This window comes from Nuphar pumila, chromosome 9 (genome assembly GCF_984573655.1).
Source record: "Nuphar pumila chromosome 9, dmNupPumi1.hap1.1, whole genome shotgun sequence".
Lineage (NCBI taxonomy): Eukaryota > Viridiplantae > Streptophyta > Magnoliopsida > Nymphaeales > Nymphaeaceae > Nuphar > Nuphar pumila.
In genome coordinates this window covers 122630288-122651772 of record NC_143257.1, presented here as the reverse complement: position 1 = coordinate 122651772, position 21485 = coordinate 122630288, and the positions used below count along the sequence as shown (strand labels likewise).

The 21485-nt window shown below is 39.6% G+C and overlaps 1 protein-coding gene across 1 annotated transcript; it reads right to left on the bottom strand.

Moving 5' to 3' along the window:
* Positions 1 to 1135: 1135 nt before the first annotated feature.
* On the bottom strand, positions 1136 to 19147 carry LOC149829199 (wall-associated receptor kinase-like 20). Its single transcript, XM_090017968.1, has 3 exons — positions 18255 to 19147; positions 16015 to 16077; positions 1136 to 2422 (listed from the first exon to the last, which is right to left on the bottom strand). The coding sequence occupies exons 1-3, from the start codon at positions 19099 to 19101 to the stop codon at positions 1362 to 1364; spliced, it is 1971 nt and encodes a 656-aa protein (XP_089874094.1). The 5' UTR covers positions 19102 to 19147; the 3' UTR covers positions 1136 to 1361.
* Between the last annotated feature and the right edge of the window lie 2338 nt (positions 19148 to 21485).

Here is a 21485-nt window from a genome sequence, read left to right as displayed (position 1 = left end):
AAAAAATAAAACATAGCTCAAAAAATTGTATCCTTTCATTGGAAAAAACGACCAAGGTCGGATCTTTAATATGCACGCCACACTGAACACTTTTATAGATTGAATTGATACAGCTTGGACTAGGGGTGGCAATCGGGTCGGGTTGGCGGGTCAGCATACCTCAACCCAAACCTGACCCGCTTATTAAACGGGTCGGCTGTGGCAAACACGAGCCCGACCCGTTTATTAAACGGGTAACCCGACACGACCCGCCAACCCATTTAATAAACGGATTGGGTCGGGTAAACGGGTTGGCGGGTTAGCGGGCGAGTTGGCGGGTTGACCCGCCCGCCTAACCCGTTTATTAAACGAGTCAGCTGGGTTGGCATACCCCTAACACGAACCCGACCCGTTTAATAAACGGGTTAGGCCGGTTGACCCATTTATTAAACGGGTTAGTTTAAGCCCAACCCAAACCCGCCCAACCCGAACCCGCCAAAGAGGCAGGTTGGCGGGTCGAGTCCGGTTTTGCCACCCCTAGCTTGGACCAATGAATTATAACTCAATAGTTGTCACTAGTACAATATATATATATATATAGAGAGAGAGAAAGAGAGAGAGAGAGAGAGAGAGGTCTGACTAGTTCAAGATATAATGGAGATTGCAACACCCAACCAGCAGGGGGCAAGGACCATTGGCGATGCCTACTTGTGCCCATGTGCCTTAATCTAAAATTAAATGCCCTAGAAGGAGTTGAGTGGATGCAGGGTGAGCCACGTTTCTCTACTATTCAATCCTCATCACCAATTCATTCATTCTATTGTCATTTTGCACCTTAGACTGTTGACCAAATGATGATGATGTGGACATGGAATGAGGTGTTGCACGCTTGCCTTGTAGTCACTTCCACCAACATATTGGGGGCAGCTTAGTCTTGGCATTTAATTCCTTGGTCCCCTCAAAGGCCCCAATTTCTTGCTCAAGAAGGATGAGCTAGCAACAATTTCTTGTTGCATACACAAAATTTAATCTTTGGATTGCACATTAGACAAGCACCCGTTTGACATCACATAAAAACATGACCAAGTTCATGAATTACATTATTTGAGTAACAACTTCACTATAACGGTTGGAAAATCATGTCTAACAAAACACGTGAGGGGAGTAACAATTATTAAAAAAACGTGTCTAACAAAACACTATCAAGTATAAACAAAGTACATGCACAAGAAATTTAAATACAAACTGATTACACCTAACAAATGTAATTCCTTTGTACTTTTCTCCTAAATGACTATGCAAAAGCTAAGTGCTTTCCTAGGAAAATCATGAAATGGCCAGAAAATCAAGATATATGTCATGATCCACTTACACAAACATTTCTATGCATGCCTTGATGAAAAGATGGAAGCAGTTTGCTCAGTGCCAATGATATACTCAATCTCCTCCGCAACTTCTTTCATTGATGGCCTATTCTGCCTCCTCTCCTCAAGGCAATCCATTGCTAGAGAGCACAAGCTCTTCATTGTCTCCAAATTCCCTTGAGATGCACCCAACTTCAAATTCTCATCCACTACCTCCATAATTCTCCCTTCATCCACCCTATGCTGAACATACACAACCAAGTTCACATCATTTGCATCTCTGTCATAGTCAATTACCCTCTTGGAAGTCAAGAGCTCAAGCAAAACCACACCAAAGCTGTACACATCACTCTTATCAGTCAGCTGGTAGTTCCGGTAGTACTCAGGATCAAGGTACCCAATTGTGCCTTGCACACATGTAGAGACATGCGTCTGTTCCGGCGCGACAAGCCTAGACAGGCCGAAATCCGAGACCTTGGCATTGCATTTATCATCAAGAAGAATGTTGCTTGATTTGACATCGCGGTGATAGATCGGCGGGACTGCGGCCGAGTGGAGGTAAGTGAGACCTTCTGCAGTTTGATGAGCAATTCTCAGCCTTTGATGCCAATTGAGAAAGCTGTATCTACCAGTGTATATGTGCTCATAAAGAGTGCCATTGGGAACGAACTCATAGACTATCAATGATTGTTCTAGCTCAACACAGCAGCCTAGCAGCCTCACAAGGCTTCTGTGGTTCACTTGTGAGAGGATGCTTACTTCATTGAGGAGTTGCTCTGTGCCCTTGGTGTTGTCAACCTTGGCTATCTTGACTGCAATAACTGTGCCATCTTCAAGAAAGCCCTTGTAAACTTCCCCAAAGCCACCAGCGCCTAGAAGTCTGTCTCTAGAGAAATTGTTTGTGGCCTTCTTCATGTCCCTCCCACTAAAGAGCTTAGCAGATCTTCCACCACTATTGGCTGATAGGATCTCCTCCCTCTCCTTTGTTAGTCTATCATGTGCCTCCATGGCTAATCTTTGCTTTCTATATATTAGGATGCCAACAAACATCAATACAAGTGATACGCCAGATGTCAAACCTGTCAATGCATCATGCAAAAAAATTCCACAATCAAAGTGAACTCCTTTACTGCACCAACTGTTCAGGCTTGAAGTACAAACCAGCAGTATCATTCATGTAAAATCAGTAGCTATCATCCAAGCATAGTAACAAATATCGACCGTATTTTGAATATCTCGCAAAAAAAAAAAATGCGAGATAAACACAAAACAAACTATTAATTTTTAAATCACGAGATATTCAAAATATAGCTCAAAATGAATATATCATGATTTTTTGGCGTTTATTTTTTCCACAACAGCTGTTTAGCTGCTATGTCAGTAAATGATTTATGGCAGGAAGGCAAGTTTGGCTGTGTGAGGAAGGGAGGCCCCCTCATGTCATTTTATAATATGTGAGAGGGACATCCCTCCCTCCCCAACTCCCTTCAATATGGGATTATTTTAAGTCCCTTGAAATACAACGAGATGCTAAATAACTTGTTGGTAGGACTAGTAAAAGAACTGAGCACCTCCTAACTCTGCTCGGTTTGACTCATCTTATTAGAGAAGATTCTAAGCATGTCGACCTCTTCCGCTTTTGTACCAAAAGTGGACATGTCCGGAATGCCAGAAAAGTTTGTCGGTCAGAATTTCAAGCGTTGGCAGCAACGCATGAAAATCTGGTTCACTACAATAGGGCTGCTGTCGGTTCTGGAACTCGACTGCCCTTCGGTTTCTGATATTGACCCTGACTCTGTTGCGGTCTTTTCGGCTGTAGAGTGGAAAGAAAAGGACAGTATATGCCGTGGTTGCATACTGTTGGCTCTATCCAACACATTGTTCGATGTGTATTGTTCTTCGTCTACCACTGCTAAGGGCATATGGGATCAACTTGACAAGAAGTACAATACCGAAGACCAAGGTCTTGAAAAGTACTCTGTTGCCAAGTTTCTGAAATATCAGATGGTAGAAGGTGAGTCGGTCACTGAGCAGGCACACGAGTTTTTGCTGTTGCTCCATAGTTTGGCTGAGGCTGAGATGAAACTTTCTGAGAAGTTTCAAGTTATGACCATCATGGAGAAATTTCCTAAGTCTTGGATAGACTTTGGTATGTCTCTCAAGCACCGTATAGGGAAGATTTCCCTGGATGATCTTATGGTAGCCATCACCATTGAAGAAAAGCATAGAAGCCAGAAACAGATCATGATGACAACTGAACAACCTAAGGTAAACATGATGACCAAATCTTTTAAGGGCAAGGGACAAAAACCGAAATCTGCAATGAAAAATCAATTTAAACCTAAGGCCAAAATCCAAAAAAAGGCAAAGAACAAACCGTGCTGGAACTGTGGGCAGGTTGGGCACTGGGCTAAGGAATGTCCTTCCAAGAAGGCCAAAGCTCATGGGACCACAGATGGAACGCCTCAAATCAATATGGTGGCTGAGGTCGTTGGGACCAGTACTCGGTATGTTTCTGTTAACCTGCAAATCTATCACGTTTATGAGCCAATAGAGTGACTGGTTGACATTGGGGCTAATGTGCATGTTTGTGCTGATAAGTCTATCTTTGTCTCATACCAGGCTGCCGCAGACAGATCCGTGACTATGGGCAATTCAACGGCTGCAAAGGTGTTAGGGATTGGACGCATGGATCTGAAGTTTCCTTTAAGATGAGTTCTATCTTTACACAGAGTGCACCATGTGCCTGTAGTTAGAAGGAACATTCTAAGTGGTTCATGTCTTGTTAGAGAGGGTTATCAATTTAACTTTAAATGTAATAAAGTTGTTATTTTACATTCTGGAACATTTATTGGCAAGGGGTATTTAGATGATGGTTTGTTTAAACTTCGTGTTGAACATGTTTGCAGTGATAAATTAGAAAATGATGTTTCTTTTATTCATTGTCTAATGTTGCATATAACATAGAATCATCTGATTTGTGGCATAATAGATTAGGTCATGTGAATTTCAATGCTGTGAAACGCATGATGAACTTGAAAATGATTCCTGAGCATTCCATTAATAAAACTAAAAAATGTAAAATTTGTGTGCAAGCAAAACAATGTAGGAAACCATTCCATACGATTGTTAGAGATTCTGAAATATTGGATCTGGTGCACACATATATCTGTGAGTTTAATGGAGTGTTAACCAAAAATCATAAAAAGTATTTTATCACCTTTATAGATGATGACACTAAATACTGTTATGTGTATCTGCTAAAATCAAAAGATGAAGCTTTTGATAACTTTCTTATTCTTAAGAATAAAGTAGAAACACAAACTGGTAGAAAACTTAAAAGATTGAGGTCTGATAAAGGGGGAGAATATACCTCTAATAAACTCAATGAATATTGCAAGTCGACTGACATAGTTTATGAGTTTACAGTTCCATATTTTCCTCAATTCAATGGGATTATAAAAAGGAAGAATAGAACCCTAACTGACATGATAAATGCTCTACTCGAGAGTTCTGGATTACCTACCTGTATGTGGGGGGATGCTCTGAATACAGCTTGTCATATTCTGAATAGAGTTCCTCAAAAACACAAGGATAGTAGCCCTTTTGAACTCTAGAGAAATAGAAAATCTAGCTTGAAATACCTTAAAGTGTGGGGGTGCCTTGCTAAGGTACTTGTCTCGGAACACAATAGGAAGAAGTTGGGTCCTAAAATAGTAGACACTGTCTTTTGGGGTTATGTAGAGAACAACTATGCCTACAAGTTCTTAGTAATTAAGTCTGAGATATCTGACATAGATGTAAACTCTATTGTTGATCTTTGAGAAGCTACATTCTTTGAGGATGTTTTTCCCATGAAAGTTGGTGTACCTCAAAATCTTTCTTCTTTAGATATACCTTCAACTTCTGGTTCCATTCCTGAACATGTAGAAAGAATGACAAATGTGGGGGTAGAACCATCTTGTTCTCATCCTAGACCCATTGAGTCTGAGGAAGTGGTTGAACCTAGAAGGAGTAAGAGACCAAGGATTACCAAGGATTTGGGAAGTGATTTTATCACTTACCTTATCGAGGATGATCCTCCCACTTTTCGAGATGCAATGGTTTCACCTGAAGCAAGGCATTGGAAAGACGCCATCAAGAGTGAAATAGACTCTATTGTCTCTAATGACACTTGGGAATTGGTTGACCTCCCTCATGGTAGTTTCACAATTGGGTGCAAATGGATCTTTAAGAAGAAGTTGAAACCAGATGGATCCATTGACAAATACAAGGCGAGACTGGTTGCTAAGGAGTTCAAATAAAAGGAGAGAATAGACTATTTTGACACCTATTCTCCGGTTACTCGGATGACCACAATTAAGGTGCTTATTGCACTGGCTTCCATTTATGATCTTTCGGTCCATCAAATGGACGTGGAGACCGCTTTCTTGCATGGCAATCTTGAAGAAGAGATCTATATGGATCAACCTGAGGATTATGTGGTTCCTGGTAATGAAAACAAAGTTTGTAGACTTGTTAAGTCATTATATGGACTAAAACAAGTCCCTAAACAATGGCATGAGAAGTTTGATAATGTTATTTTATCATTTGACTTTGTTGTCAATGAATCTGATAAGTGTGTCTATTGCAAAGTTAAAAGTGATGGTTGTATTATTTTATGTCTATATGTAGATGATATTCTATTGTTTGGTTACAATATAGGAATTGTGAATAAGACAAAGTTGTTTCTTAGTAGTAAGTTTGATATGAAGGATATGGGTGTTGCAAATGTGATCTTAGGCTTAAAGCTGACTCATTCAGCTGAGGGGATAGCCATTTCTCAATCTCACTTTATTGAGAAAGTACTTGAGAAATTTGGCTATAACCAAGGGAGATATGTAGCAACTCCATATGACCCTTCTATCCCTCTTCATAAGAATACGACTGGTGTTCCTGTGTCTCAATCGAGGTATTCCCAGATTATTGAAAGTTTGATGTATCTTGCAAATCACACGAGAGCGGATATTTCATTCTCCGTGACAAAATTAAGTAGATACACAAGTTGTCCAAATCACACTCATTGGAAGGCATTGGACAGGGTACTTAGATACCTGAAAGGAACCATTTCCTTGAGTTTGCATTACAAGAGATTCCCTGCAGTCCTTGAGGGATATAGTGATGCAAGCTGGATAGCCATGAACTCTGGGAGTTATGGTGTGACAGGGTATGTATTTTCCTTGGGTGGCGGCGCAGTCGCCTGAAGATCAGTAAAGCAGACCATCTTGTTTCAGTATACTTTTGAGGCTGGACTCTGTGATTTAGATGTCACAGGATTGGAAGCTGAATGGTTAAAGGGACTTCTTGAGGAACTTCCTTTAATGAACAAACCAATTCCTGCAATATCTGTGCATTGTGACAATATGGCCACTATTGCAAAGATTAAAAGCACAAAATATAATCAAAAGCAGATGAGACACATCCAAGTCAGAATAAAGTCTGTAAGGGAACTGGTGTCTCAGTTAGTGGTTGATGTGGACTATGTTAGATCCAAATAGAACACAGCTGATCCATTAACAAAAGAACTAGATAAGTCATTAGTCCTAAAATCCAGAGAGAGGATGGAACTGAAACCCACCAGTAGTTCATCTGCAGTAGCAACCCAACCTATCTGAGTGGAGATCCCATAAAGTAGGTTCAATGTGGTAATAAAAAGTTGTAGGGTGAACTGGATAGCACCTTATTTATGAGATACTTTGTATCTGTTCCCCTGATTACTCTAAAAAGGTGCTATAGCTGCTAGTTAAGGAAGAGTTAAACCTCTGAATGGGTTCAAAGCCTTCTAAGCAAGATGTTAGCAATGCATCTCTGGAGAAGCCCACCTATGTGAGTGTGACTGTGTGACCGCAGTTTAAGGAATTGGGTTATTCTTGAAGTCACTCATGAAACAGGATTCGGGCGCATGGCCTTTAACGCGCCACCCCTAAATATTATAACTAGAACTGTTATCGTGTTGTTGCTAATGAACACTCCTACAACTAAGGTTCAAGTTCAAGACTTCAGTTCACTTTGTTCCTGTTGGGGTAAAGTTAGTCAACTAAGGTAGTGGTTCAAGCCAGAAGGTACCATTGCTGAAAGCATGATATGTCCGGTTGCAGATTGTCTTATCTTGCATCTTGGTTTCCTCCCGTTTCATTGTTTGAATTTGTGGGGGAATGTTAGGTGTAAGAAGGAAGGGAAGAGAGAATTCAAATATGAAACTGGGTTGTTTTAGAGAAAGTGGTTTTGATGACATGGAATAGTCTCATATTGATTGTGTTTGAGTTTGTTGTGGGCTTTATAAGCCACATGTAAACTCTTATATTTGTTCCTGAGAACAAGAGGTTGGGATGACTACCACACACGCGCGCGCACGCGCGCCCACCCGCCGTGCCATGACGTGTCGTGTCGTGTCGTCTGAGTCGAGCCGGGCTGGGCTCGGGTTCGGGTTCGAGTAATTGGCTTTTTAGGGCCATATCCAATCAAGACCAAAGTACCTTTTTGCCCAAAGTTTCTGTGGATATTTCGATTTTTTAACGGGTTATGAAAAATGATAACGGGTCACGACTCCTCGTAGTCCGTCCCCGTTATGGCTCTTCAGATTTCTTTAACGGATCTCGACTCTTTGATTTCCGTTAACGGGTCACGTCTCCTCAGATTTCGTAACGGGTTCCTTCCACGCTTTGTAACCGTTCGTGGGTTATAAAAGCGTGGTTAGGGCTGGGGTTACGACAGATCTTAGACGCCTTGATTTCTGAAGAAGCGCTCTGCGGTTTTCTCTTTCCCTGTTGCTCTCTCTCTCTCTCCTGAGTTTTCTCGAAAGGGGTTTTTCTGCAACTTCGGTTTGTGGTGGTTGTTTTCGAAGGACGATCCGTCGGAGTGCACTGGTCTGATTGTCGAGGCTATTGTATCCTGGGGAAGGACGCCGGACCCTATTTGCACTGTATGTGGGGATGAATCTTCTCTAAGGGAGTAATTCCGTACGCCTTAGCCTTTTAAAGAGTATTAACATGCTTCTATTGTTTTTATTGTGTTATGTGCATCTGCTTGTTCATATGCTGCTATCTGGATTTTGGTATATGGTGGAACTCGACATGTTTGTTCCCTGTTATTGTTTCGATTGTCTGTTGATCATGATGTTTGTAATGTTATATTTCCTGTTTTATATCATGCTGATGATTACAAAATTGTGTGATCCGATTATTGATCCAACACATCTATGATCGGTTCAGCTCATCCATGATCGGTTCGTATAGCGGCTGAGCTAAGCCAGACCCTAAAGTCTCTAGAGACGAGAATGTGGAGCTCCTAAAGTCGGCTACAAATGAAAAAGTTTGAGCAACAAACTTCAATTCTGAGAGATATATGCCCCCTAGTCTAGATGGTTTCTAAGGCATCTGACCAGGTCAGTTGGAAGTTTTGGGAGCGAACTCTCCTTGCACTTAGCTTCCATGCTGATTGGGTGAAGTTGGTGATGCTCAAAGTCACCTCATCTTCATTTGGAGTTGTTATAAATGGATACTTGGGTAAACCCTTCTCGAGTTGAAGCAAAGGAATTCCTTATCCCCATATCCATTCACAGTAGTGACAGAAGCTTTCACTAGATGACTAGCACATGAAGCCCAACAGAAAGAGATTATCGTCCTCAGAATTCTGTGGTTTCCAGAAGTCACTCCAACAGTTCAGTATATGCAGATGATATGTTATTCTCAAAAGTAGACTGTACACCCCTTATGTAGTTAAAGGCCATCTTATCAGATTTGAAGGCTGCCTCAGGGAGGTGTATCAATCCGAATTAGTCTAACCTCATCCCCATAAACATTTTCTTAGGATCAAGCTTAGTCTCTATGCTCGTTGATGGGTTGGTCCCTGGGCGACCTCCCAATGAAGTACCTCTGTCTGCCATTATTTAGTGACAAACTCAAGGACGATCTGTGCCACGAGTTGGTTATTAAATTAAGCCAACTTGCTATCTTATGCAGAAAGGTTATATTTAATCAAACATGTCCTGCAAAGCTTGCCTATTTTCCACATTTTGGTGTTCAAATTATCTTAGACAACGATCGACACACTAAAGAAAATGTTAAGTTTGGTGAGCTGAAACACTCTTTGCCAGCCAGTTTCGAAAAGGGGAACTAGTGACAGAAATCTCAGCAAGTTGAATAAAGATAATCTTGCTTTCTTTGGGTGGCTTGTACCAACTAGCAAGCAGAATAACGATAATCTCAGCAAGTGGAATAATGTTAAGATACAATATTTATGGTTTTTTACTAAAAACTCACAAGAAATTACCTCTTTTTGTTAAGAAAACATATACAGGAATGACACCACATATTAATGTGGTTAGACAATGTTTGCCTATATCCACGGAGAAGAGGACACTCCCTCACGATTTATTCTGAACACTCGTATATTAGAGGTTTACATTAAACAGAGATATATAGGTAGCTCCAGCCAATCCAAAGACTGAAACAGGTGGCTAGAGATAGCCTTCCTCTCTTGGGAGATATCTATCATCTCAACAGAAAAGGCAAAAGATAATAACCATGGTAACAAACAATGTTACCATAATATTGATGTTAATCGAAAAAGGAAAGTCTTTCCCAGGCTAGAGGAAGATAACGCCATATGTGGAACGGATGCCATGGAACGTATAAACATCAGTATTAACATTCTTTCCCTCAAGTTGGTGTACAGATGTCGATCAAACCCAACTTGTGTCTTAGCTTGAGAAGCATTTCACCACTTAGGGATTTAGTAAAAATGTCTGCCAATTGTTCTTTGCTCCCAACATATGATGCCTACACTTCTTTGGCTTGAATTTTTTCCTCCCAAAGTGGCAGTCAACCTCAATGTGTTTAGTTTTCTTATAAAAGACTAGATTTGCGCCAATGTGCATAGCAGCCATGTTGCCACACTTGAGTTTCATCGACTGGGTTAAGTTCATACCCATATCTTTGATGAGAGCTTTAATTTAGACAAGTTCGCATGTGTATGTAGCCATGGCGCAATATTCAGCTTCTGCACTGGATCTAGCAACAACAGATTGTTTCTGGCTCTTCCATGTAACAAGCTTCCCTTCTACAAACAAGCAAAAATTCATGGTGGATCTTATGTCATTCCTCTTCATAAGAATTTCCTTTCTAAGGGTCCCCTTGAGGTATCTTATGATTATGTGGGTAGCCTAAACATGGATAGACCGTGGTTCATGTATGAATTGACTAATTACACTTACAACATAAGAAATATCTGAACGAATAATAGTGAGATATATCAATTTTTCCACAAGTCTCTTAAAGCTTTCAACATTGTCAACCATATCTCCGTCATTTTTCTTAAATTTGCAGTGTACTTCAAGAGGAGTTCCAACAACCTTTGCTCCAATTACTCCAGTATCTTTAAGAAGATCTAGAGTATACTTATGCTGACACAAGAATATTCCTTTATTTGAGAGAGCAACTTTGATGCCAAGAAAGTACCTTAGTTTGCCAAGGTTTTTGATTTCAAACTTGGCATATAAGATTTCTTTGGTTTTCTGCATCATAGTTTTATTATCTCCTATCAAAATTATATCATCAACGTAGACTAGAAGAATCATAATGCCTTGAGTAGAATGATGAACAAACATAGTATAATCAGCAATAATGCGTTTAAAACCAGTATTGATGAGAACCTCATTGAGTTTTGCAAACCATGCCTGAGGAGATTGTTTGTGGTCGTAGATTGATTTGTTTAGTTTGCATACTTTTTTGATATCACAGTTATATCCGAGAGGAGGATTCATATATACTTCTTCTAATTCACCATGAAGGAAGACATTCTTTACATCTAATTGATAGATACCCCACTGTTTATTAGCAACAACAGGAAGGAGAATACAGATAGAGCTCATCTTAGCCACTGACGCAAATGTTTTAGTGAAATCAATTCCCTCTTTTTTAGTATACCCTTTAGCCACCCGCCTTGCTTTGTATCTTTCTATAGAATCGTCACTGTTATACTTGATTTTGTATATCCACTGACATTCTACCGCTTTCTTCTTGTGGATCACCCAAACCAGAGTCCAAGTATTGTTTTTTTGTAATGCCTTTAACTCATCGTCCATTGCCGACTTCTATTGAGCATCATCAAGAGCCTTGCTGAAGTTTGTTGGTTCATGATGGGTATAGTTCTTGTCCAGATAGATTTGATAGGACTCAGACAGTTTGGAAAAATCAAACTGTTGTTCTATAGAATGAAGCTTAGACGATTCAGAAGCACAATATGAGTAGTAGTCTCTCAGTTGAACTGACGATCGAGTGAGACAGGATGATTTCCTAACATAACCAATTTCTTGAGCAAGGTTGGGCATAAACGTAGGCTGATTTGGATTATAACTAGTCTCAGGATCAACACCAGATGGATTAGTCTCAGGGTTGATAACTAAAGTACTTGCTTAAGGAGTATGAGAAGGAGCGTTATCTTGACGAAAAAAAGGTTTAAGGTCTTTAGAAATAGGTAAAATGGGACTTGGACTTGGACCTTCAGAAATAAATAAAATGGGACTTGGACCTGAACCTTCAGAAATAGATAAAATGGGACCTAAACCTAGACCTGGGATAAGATCAGACTGATTCTCCCCCTGGAAGTAGGATTCATTTTCAAAAAATCTCACATCTCTTGATATATAGAGTTTTTTCACAATTGGATCAAAGCATTTGAAACCCTTTTTTGAAGATGAATATCCAATGAAAACACACTCGACAACTCTTTTTTCAAGCTTATTTTGAAAGTTGGTTTGAATATGCGCAAAGCATTTGCAACAAGAAACTTTCAAATGTTGAATAGAAACTTTATGACCCCTAAACTTTTACATTGGTATACCATTTTCCAAACTAGAACTTGGAATGCGATTTATGATGTAACATGTAGTGACTACGATATCAACCCAATATGGTTGAGGGAAGTTCATATGAAATATGAGAGATCAAGAAATATTGAAAAGGTGTTTGTTCTTTCTTTCAGTAACCCCATTTTGTTGGGGAGCCCCTGCACACGTGTTTTGGGGCATTATACCATGTTCCTTCAAAAAATTATCAAGCACTTGATTCAGGTATTCACCTCCATTATCGAACCTCTGGATTTTGATCTTGTGTTCATATTGCGTGAGCATAAGGTTATAAAAGGTTTTAAAAACTGTGACCACTTTTTTTTTCTGTTTCAAAAAATACACCAATGTAGTTCAAGATTTGTCTTCAATAAAAGTAACATAATATTTAAAACCAAAACATGAGTCAACATGGGCTGGACCCCACACATCAGAATGCACTAATTCAAACAAATTGTTACTTCTAGTGGATGACTTTTGAAAAGGGAGTCTAGAGGACTTAACAAATTCACAAGCATCACAAGCCAAGTTGTCATTCCTTACTTCTGGCAACAATGTCTTAATAATTTTGGTTAAGGCATGTCCAAGACGAGAGTGCCAAAGGCTATAGACCTTCATTGATTGAGAGCAACTGAAAAAAGCTGCAATGGTTGACTAAAAATGTATAATCCATCACGCTTTATGCCTCTACCAATCATCTTCTTCATTTTATTATCCTGAAACTTCACACTCTTTGAAGAGAAAACAACCAAGCAGTCATAAGTTTTGATGATCTTACTTACATACATGAGATTAGTGGTAAGCTTAGGAACAACAAGAACTTTAGAGTCCGGTTCTTGATTAATGAGTTTTATATTTTTTGTGCCGGTGACCATCACGATGGATCCATCGATAGTGCACACTGGTTTTAAAAAATTGGCTAAATTAGTATCACGGTTCGTCATGTGATCCAAGGCTCCGGAGTTAACAATTCATTCATTATTTGAAATATGAGATAGAAAAACATAAGATTTACCTTTCTGAACAACAACATCATCTCTGATGGGAGCCGTGGATGCTAAGTTGGTTTTAACCATTTGCTAAAAAAATTAGGCGAGTTCATCTTTGGTGACAAAGTTTGTTGTTTCTGGTTTGAACTTGATATCATGATTGTGACGTCCCACCAGATCCCAGCACCGCTCCTTGAAAGGACCCACTTTCTTACAGTAGAAATACTTAAGTTTCGATCTGGCTTTGAATCAATTTTGATTGAGGCTATTGAAGGGCTAGGTGTATGACACATTTTTTTTGTATCCTACCTGAAACACCATTTTTTCTAGTTGATCTTCTTTAACTTTTTGACTCAGATTCATCACCTTCCAACGAGTTTCTTCACGCTGTATCATGGCACATACAACGTTGTATGATGACATCAACATCATCATCAGAATCTCACTTCACAAAGTTTCATAGTCTGGGCTGAGTCTGGCAAGGACCTTAAAAACTTTATCTTCTTCAAACCACTTTTTATTTTTGAGGATGTCGCCAGTTGGAGGACAATATTTGAGCAATTCGTCCCATATTCCTCCAAGAGTACTTATGTACTCGTTGAAGGACTTGTTATCGCGAGTTAACTTGGCAATTTTGAGTTGGAGTTCATAAACTCTTACGAGATTAAATTGTTTGCCATAAATCTCTTGGACCACATCCTTAAGCTCTTTTGCGGTGTCCATAAACAAAAAACTTTCGGCAATGGTTGGTTCCATAGAATTTAAAATCCAACTCATAACAATATCATTCTTAGACTCCCATTTTTCATACGTGGGATCTGAGATTTCTGGCTTCAGAATTTTTCCAGTGATATATCCTAATTTGGATCTATTACTAAAAACCAATCTAATGGCCTTTGCCCAACTCAGGTAATCAATCTCTGAGAATAATGAGTTTGTAATTTTAAACAAAGGGCTTTGATCATGGCAACCGATCTTATAGTTGACCGAGCTTCCTCAGATTTGATAAGGTGGTTGACCATGTTTGCTCTGTCTTCTTGTATAGTAGTCTCGCTCTGATACCATGTTAAGAAATGCATATACAAGAATGACACCACAGATTAACTTGGTTCAACAATGTTTGCCTACATCCACGGAGAAGAGGACATTCCCTAATGATTTATTCTGAACACTCGTATATCAGAGGTTTACATTAAACAAAGATATATAGGCACCTTCAGCCAATCCAAAGACAGAAACAAGTGACTGGAGATAGCCTTCCTGTCTTGGGAGATATCTATCTTCTCAACAGAAAAAGGCAGAAGATAATAACCATGGTAACAAACAATGTTACCATAATATTGATGTTAATCGAAAAAGGAAAGTCTTTCACAGGCTAGAGGAAGATCACGCCATATGTGGAACGGCTGCCATGGAACGGATAAACATCAATATTAACACTTTTAACTTTGGGTAATTTCTCGCTAGATTTATCACTATGGTTGTGTAGGAGGAGATTCGAGGGAGGGGTGTAAAAGATAAAGTTTGGACTCTAACACGGAAGAGTGGGAGCCTACCTAGGGCGGTGTGGGTGGTCTACTTGTAAAACTGTTTCACAGTTCACTAGAAATCTTCAGTGGCAGAAATATGGGCTAGGGAAAAGTTTTTACTAGCGTAGGCTTTGCGCCAGTAAAAACCCATTTTAACTAGCGAACGTAAACTGCTCCAGTAAAATGTATTATAGCTGCAACCTTTATTGGCGGTACTTCTGGAGCAAGTTTCCGCTAGTAAAGGTTTTCACTGGCACTATTCTTGCGACAATAAAACCCTTTTTTTCCCATGTCTGCTGATATGTGGGATTTGCAGGTCTCCTTGTCGGGACATAGCATCGGAGTTCTCTGACTATTTTAGCATGACAAACTGCTTAATTGGATATTTCCCAGGAGGGTTAATTTTGACTATTTTTTTATATAGATTTTCCTCTTTACACAATTTTTTATTTAATGGAAGGGGGGCTAATCCCTAGCAATTCCTCATAATAAAAAAGAACTGTCATAATGTACCAAAATTTTATGACCCTAAAAATTATATTCTTACATAAAAAAAGATGACTCAAAATGTGATTCCTAGCAAACATGATAAAACTTGCACTTATGATTTTCCAATTAAATTATATATAGATTTATATTTGCTACAATTGATTTTAACTGCAGTCTAGTTGGAATCTCAGGATGCAATTAGTTGTTTTGACTCAATCTAACCTCATAGATGAGTTTAGCATGGTCAATTTAATAGGAAACAACTATTGATTTGAGTTTTTTTTTTTTATAGAAAACCATACTTTTGTTGAGTGCAGAAAATCGATGCATTCACAACCATCAATTTTGAATCACCAGAAGAACCTATATACAGGTTGAATTCTCGCAATCCAAAAGCTGGTTCCCACTAAATAAAATATGTGTATCACATCTACTGCGTTAGATGTAACAAAAAAACATTAAAACGAATAGTGTTGGCTAAGTCAATAGTGTGTATATATATGAAAACTGAATATATTAGGTCTCATTTCTCGTTCTACCCCATAGTTTTGAAGTATTCTATCTATCTATCTATCTATCTATCTATCTATCTATATATCTATATATATATATATATATATATATATATATATATATATATATATATATATATATATATATATATATATATATAAGGTTCTGATAGGTAGACCTACCAGCCTAATAATAACACAAATAGCAATATTAAGCATCATGATTATGATACAGTGTGGATTAGTGCAACGTCCATTTTGAAGTACCTGCAATAAGAGCGATATATTTGCCTTTATGACAGCTCCAGGAGCTCGAACACCCGCTCAGAACTGCAATGAAATAAGAAATCCAAACAATAAAAGAATAAAATGCTGATGCTTTATTTCCAATTCGATTTTCAATGACTAATTAAAACCAATCCAGAATCTACAGTATGAATGAAACAGCCAGGTCTTCGAGGCAAGAAGCCATCCTCTACATAAGGCTAGTAGTAAATGAGCCGAACGAATCAAACGAAGGTTGTTCGGGCTTGGCTCGTTTACAGCAAGTCACTGCTCAGCTCGGCTCTTCTGGCTCGTGTGGGCCAAGCCAAATTCGAGCTCGTACGAGACTGAGCCAGACGAGCCAAGTCTCGAGCTGGCCTGTTAAATAAAAAGAGAAAAGAAAACCATTTTTTATAGGGTTCATAGACCATAGTGAAAATGGAAACCCTGAACTCTTGGTTGCCAACATACCCAATTAAGCTAATGAGCTTGCATATGTTTTTCAAGATGATAAACCCTATAAGCTCATCTAAACCAGCCGAGCTGAGACGAACACCCATTGTTTATACTCAACTTGGTTACGCCATACGAGCAGCTCGTGGCTCGTCATCGAGCCAACTTGTCAGCGAGTTCCAAGCGAGCCAAACTGAGCTGAACCACGAGCTGCTGGATTTGTTCACCAGTCGTACCTATACAGCTCAACTGCCCCCAATATTGAGGATTGTTGTAAGTGGTTGACGCTTTATTTTGTGTGAGCAGATCACTATCTAGTGATAGGACCGAGTACCTTACCTTGGTGCAATCAATGGATGCCATCCATTCATTCTGAAAGGGGCATGCCAGGTGAGATGCATCACATCCGTTCATTGGCCGAGTAACTTTTGCAAGGTACTTAGTCGAGTAGTGGATGTACCAATGTTGTCACTATCCTTGCTTATCGTTCCCATATTGGCAGAAAATTGATACGATACTGACCTGAATGGGCTATTTTTTAATAAATATAAAAAATACTTAAAATTAAATTTTTAATATTATTTTAATAGATTTAACAGGTGTTACATTCTGATTGACACGTAATATTTTTTAATTATTTTTTGGCCGATTCAGATCGATCCCCTTGGGTATCGGCTGATTAACCTGAATGGTTGGTCAAACGATACAGGACCAATACCGATACTGACAACAATGGGATCTACTCTCTTTCTTTGTTAATGACCTTAATTTTCTCTGCAAGATGTGCAGTGTCAGAGGTAGGGATGCACGCGAGCCAAGCTTCGCCCACTTAACATTGTGCTCAGGCTTGGCTTGTGTAGAGCTCAGACTGAGCTCGGTTTGGTTCGTGAAGCTTGGTTCGAGCCGACTAGAGAGAGGGAGAAAGGAGAAAGGAGAAAGGAGAAAGGGAAGAGGCACCCCGCAGTACCGGCAAGCATGCTCGGTGAAGTCCCCGGCCATGCCGAATTTGAAGCCCTCATTGTGCCCCGTCTCCTCGAAGTTAAGACGGCTGATCCCCACAGTCAGGGCATCTGAGACCCCCTGGACAGACTGCCCGCCCTTCGTGATGGCAGGCCCAGCAGACAAGGTGTCAGCAGAGGCGGCATCTGCAGGCAGATCTTGGTCATTGGACTCGCTGGAGCCGGTTGCACCCGCAATGAGGTGTGGACCGTCCTTGGTAAGCTGATCAAGCTCGGCTCATTTGCTCGGCCGAACCTGAGAGCTTAGTTTAAGCTCTGCTCATTTACTTGATGAGTCGAGCTCGAGCCTAGCTTTACCGAACCGGCTCGGTTGGTTGTGCATCTCTAGTCAGAGGAAATCATCACACACAGTATCAGTATTGAATGTTGCATTGGGTTGTTGGCCTCTATTAATGTCAATTTATAAGCACCGTATTTTCTGTGGACTGTAGAGTGCCCAGCTGTGTCCACACAAATATCATTCTCAAGAAAAATCTGGACGAGGAAAATATCGTGATAAATTTAAAATTTTTGTTTTTATCAAGAAAATATTTGTATATTTCGAAATTTAGTAAATTGTAAATAAAATATAAAAATATTGAAACCATTTGCTTTCCTCGTATTGTTAGGATAACAAAAGTGGTATTTTAAAAAATATGTGCCATTTTGAGACCATCACATTCTCTTTAAGAATGTATTGGCATCTGAAAAATCACGATATTTTCAAAATATCACTGATATTTGTGACAGAGAATTGCCATAACCAGGAAGGGAAAGAACACAAAAACTCACTGTCTATGCATGTTCCTGTGACCGGATTCCACCGGAGATTAGAATTGCAAAAGCAGCGCATTGTTCCGTTTGTTGCTGGATCATTCCCGCATGTTGAGTTTGCTACTGCACCCAAACAGTCTGTCTGATTTTGGCACTCCAATTCCGGCGGCGACCTCCATTGAACCTGCAGACCTTCCGTCCACTGTCTGATCGGCAACGTCGTATTCAGATTCACATAGCTCTTATACGCTGTACATCGCGTATCCATTACACGTATACCATATGAGGATATCGAACCTCCGACGGCAATAGTGCAGCAAATGCTCGAATTCCGGCAACTCACCACCTCCTCCGGCGCCTGCCTCAGATAGCTCCAACAAAGGCTAGAGCTGGTACAATTTAATGGTGTTTGCAGCATGTTGGAAGAGCAATTCAGTAAGAAGACAGTATTTTCAGTTGTGAAATTGAAAGGCCAGCTCGTGTCCAGGTGAATGCCATTGTGGACGATATCCGACGCGCGGCACGAGTTCCCGACGAATCTCGCCGGCTGAATTATGAATCTCGGCGACTGAGGATCGATACTTGTTATGGGATAAGTTGATCCATTCATGCTTCTGAGGTAGAGGACTCCACTGCTTGTGTTGCAGAAAACCGGATAGTTAGGATCGCCGCATCCTGCCGATGTGCTAAGAGGGTAAGGAACGACAGTCGAGCCGCAGTTTCCGCACTGTTTTCCGACGGAGTATCCAGACAGGATGAGGATGGTGATGCAGAAGATTGAAATTCTTGTAAATAATGAGTAAAGCCAATGAGTTGGGGTCACTTCCATTGGCTGGTGGTGGACTTGCTGCGTCCTGCAAGACATGAATCAGTGAAGAAGATAATAAATACAGAAGCAGCACTTGGTCACAAGAAAAAGGTGAAGCCCCATCTTATAAAAAAAGAAGGTTCTATCCTCTGACATATGATGTCTACAAAGGATTTATGAGTACGGATATCATCATTTGACATGGAATGGGTTCCGTCCTACGTTCAATCCTAGCCGTGTGATTAAAGGCCAACATTTTCACCTGAATGCAGATTGATTGTAACCCTCCAGATGTTTCTGCTGAACGGCTAAGATCAACATAAGGTGAAACCCGTCCTATGTCAAAAGATGAGATCTTTTTGTCCAGAAGAAAATGTAAACTATAGACTAATCTTAGCCATTGGTTGGAGAACTAGCATTGAATGTTTGATCTATCCTATCATATGTCAGATGATGATATCAGTAAACGCCACAAAAAGGTGATATTTTATGGGGGGCGCAATCTGAACTCGTGCTGTGCAGCCAAGGGGATCGTCACTCGTATAATTACATTGCACCCGATCCCTTCTCAGTCATATTAGGGAATGGACCATTAAAACGCAGAACCATTTAATGTAAAGTCGATTTTCAGTGCAGGTTAACCAGTTGCACGAGCGACCCCACAGGCTTTTCTTTCTTTTTGCAGAAATATACAAAGGCCTGTCTTTTCAATATATTATTAGAACGTGAACATGCTTAATTTAGTCATCAGTTTCCATCAAATGATAGAAATCAATACGTTGGTCATTTTCTTAATCACAGCAGTGTGAAAAGGAAGAGGTGTTGTGTGCTGTGCTATAGTGTGTGAAACTTGACTTCATTATTCCCACCTAAAGTTGTCCCCAATATGGTTCAGCTGCCAACCATACTGACTGCCAAAGACCAGATTATTAATGGCATATTGGATCATACAATCGGTTCAGGAAGCGCCAAAGAGATTTTTTTATTGTCACACGGTACACATGATGGGTTTGAACCATGCTTGTCAGTAGAGAAAGCCATAAGCAAGGCACTTTAAAAAATTTAGGAAGGGACGACTTAGAAGCGAATCACGATCAGTCTCGAAAGCAACCTAAGAAGCGAACAAAAAAACAACCTAAAAAGCAAACCAAAAGTGACCTATGAAGCGAGGAGAAAGCAAAAAAATAAAAAAAATGAAAAAAGAAAGCCAGGGGAAGCATGCTTCTCATAAAAAGAAAATGCGCTTCCCAAAAAAAAATGCTTCCCCACACTTTTGAAGCACAACATTTCACGCTTCCAAAACACGTATCGAGGACACGCACTTCGCCTACTCTATAAGAGCTTCCGATAACTCTGGTTTGTACTGATGATTGTTATAACAAATGAAAAGGGCTCCACTGGCTATTAAATGCGTGGCAGGTTGCCATTGAAATTCTTTTGAGCCAACAACTAAAAATATAACACAATAAATTAAACAATTTTCAAAGAGTGATTCTGCACATTAGGGTAGTTTTGTGTATAAATGCCTGTTCCAGAAACTTAGCTTTACATGCCCTCATTCACACTTGGACACAGCTTCCTTGTGCTAAGCTTCCTTTGTGTGTTAGGTGAAGTCAATGACATTAAGGTCCATTTTTATCCAAAAGTAAATTCAGTTAACCTTAATCAAGTTCATTTTTATCTATATTATATATATAAATACACACAAATACACGTATTGAGTTTATATATATATATATATATATATATATATATATATATATATATATATATATATATATATATATATATATATATACTCCCCGCACCCCTGCACCCAAGTTTTTTTAAAGTGCCGCATCCGCACCGGTACCCGCACCTATGTGACTTAGATTTTCAACTGTCTTTGTATGATCACCTCTTTCGGCCCATTTTTAAAAATAAAATTTACTATATTTTCATGTTTATAATCAAATTCTTAGTAAGAAATTAGTTTGTGTATACTGATGACACGATTCAGCTTCATTTGGTCCAATCTTTTGAATCATTTGAATAAATAATTTAAGCTATAGTCACCATAAGTGCCTCCCTAAAGAGTCAGGATCGAGTACAATATGATTGCGCAAAAATTTGTGCATTAATCACCCCCATCACCCTCCATCAAGTGTTAGGTTCCACACCTGACAGGTCCTGTCCCCAAGATGGAGGGTGATCAGGTGCTTAATGCACAAATATTTGTGACCTCCATCAGGTATTGTGTCCCACACCTTTGTGCGGAGACTTGTTAATTTTAGGTATCTTACATTAATGGTTTTATAGATAACATAACAAAGGACGATTTCCTATTGTCAAAATTTTCACTCTGTGCTGATACTTGAGTTTCAAATGTTGGGGCCAATCCTGTATGCACTTCATGACTTGAAAGGGCCTGCAATAGATATTGCTTTTTTTTATAACCTTGA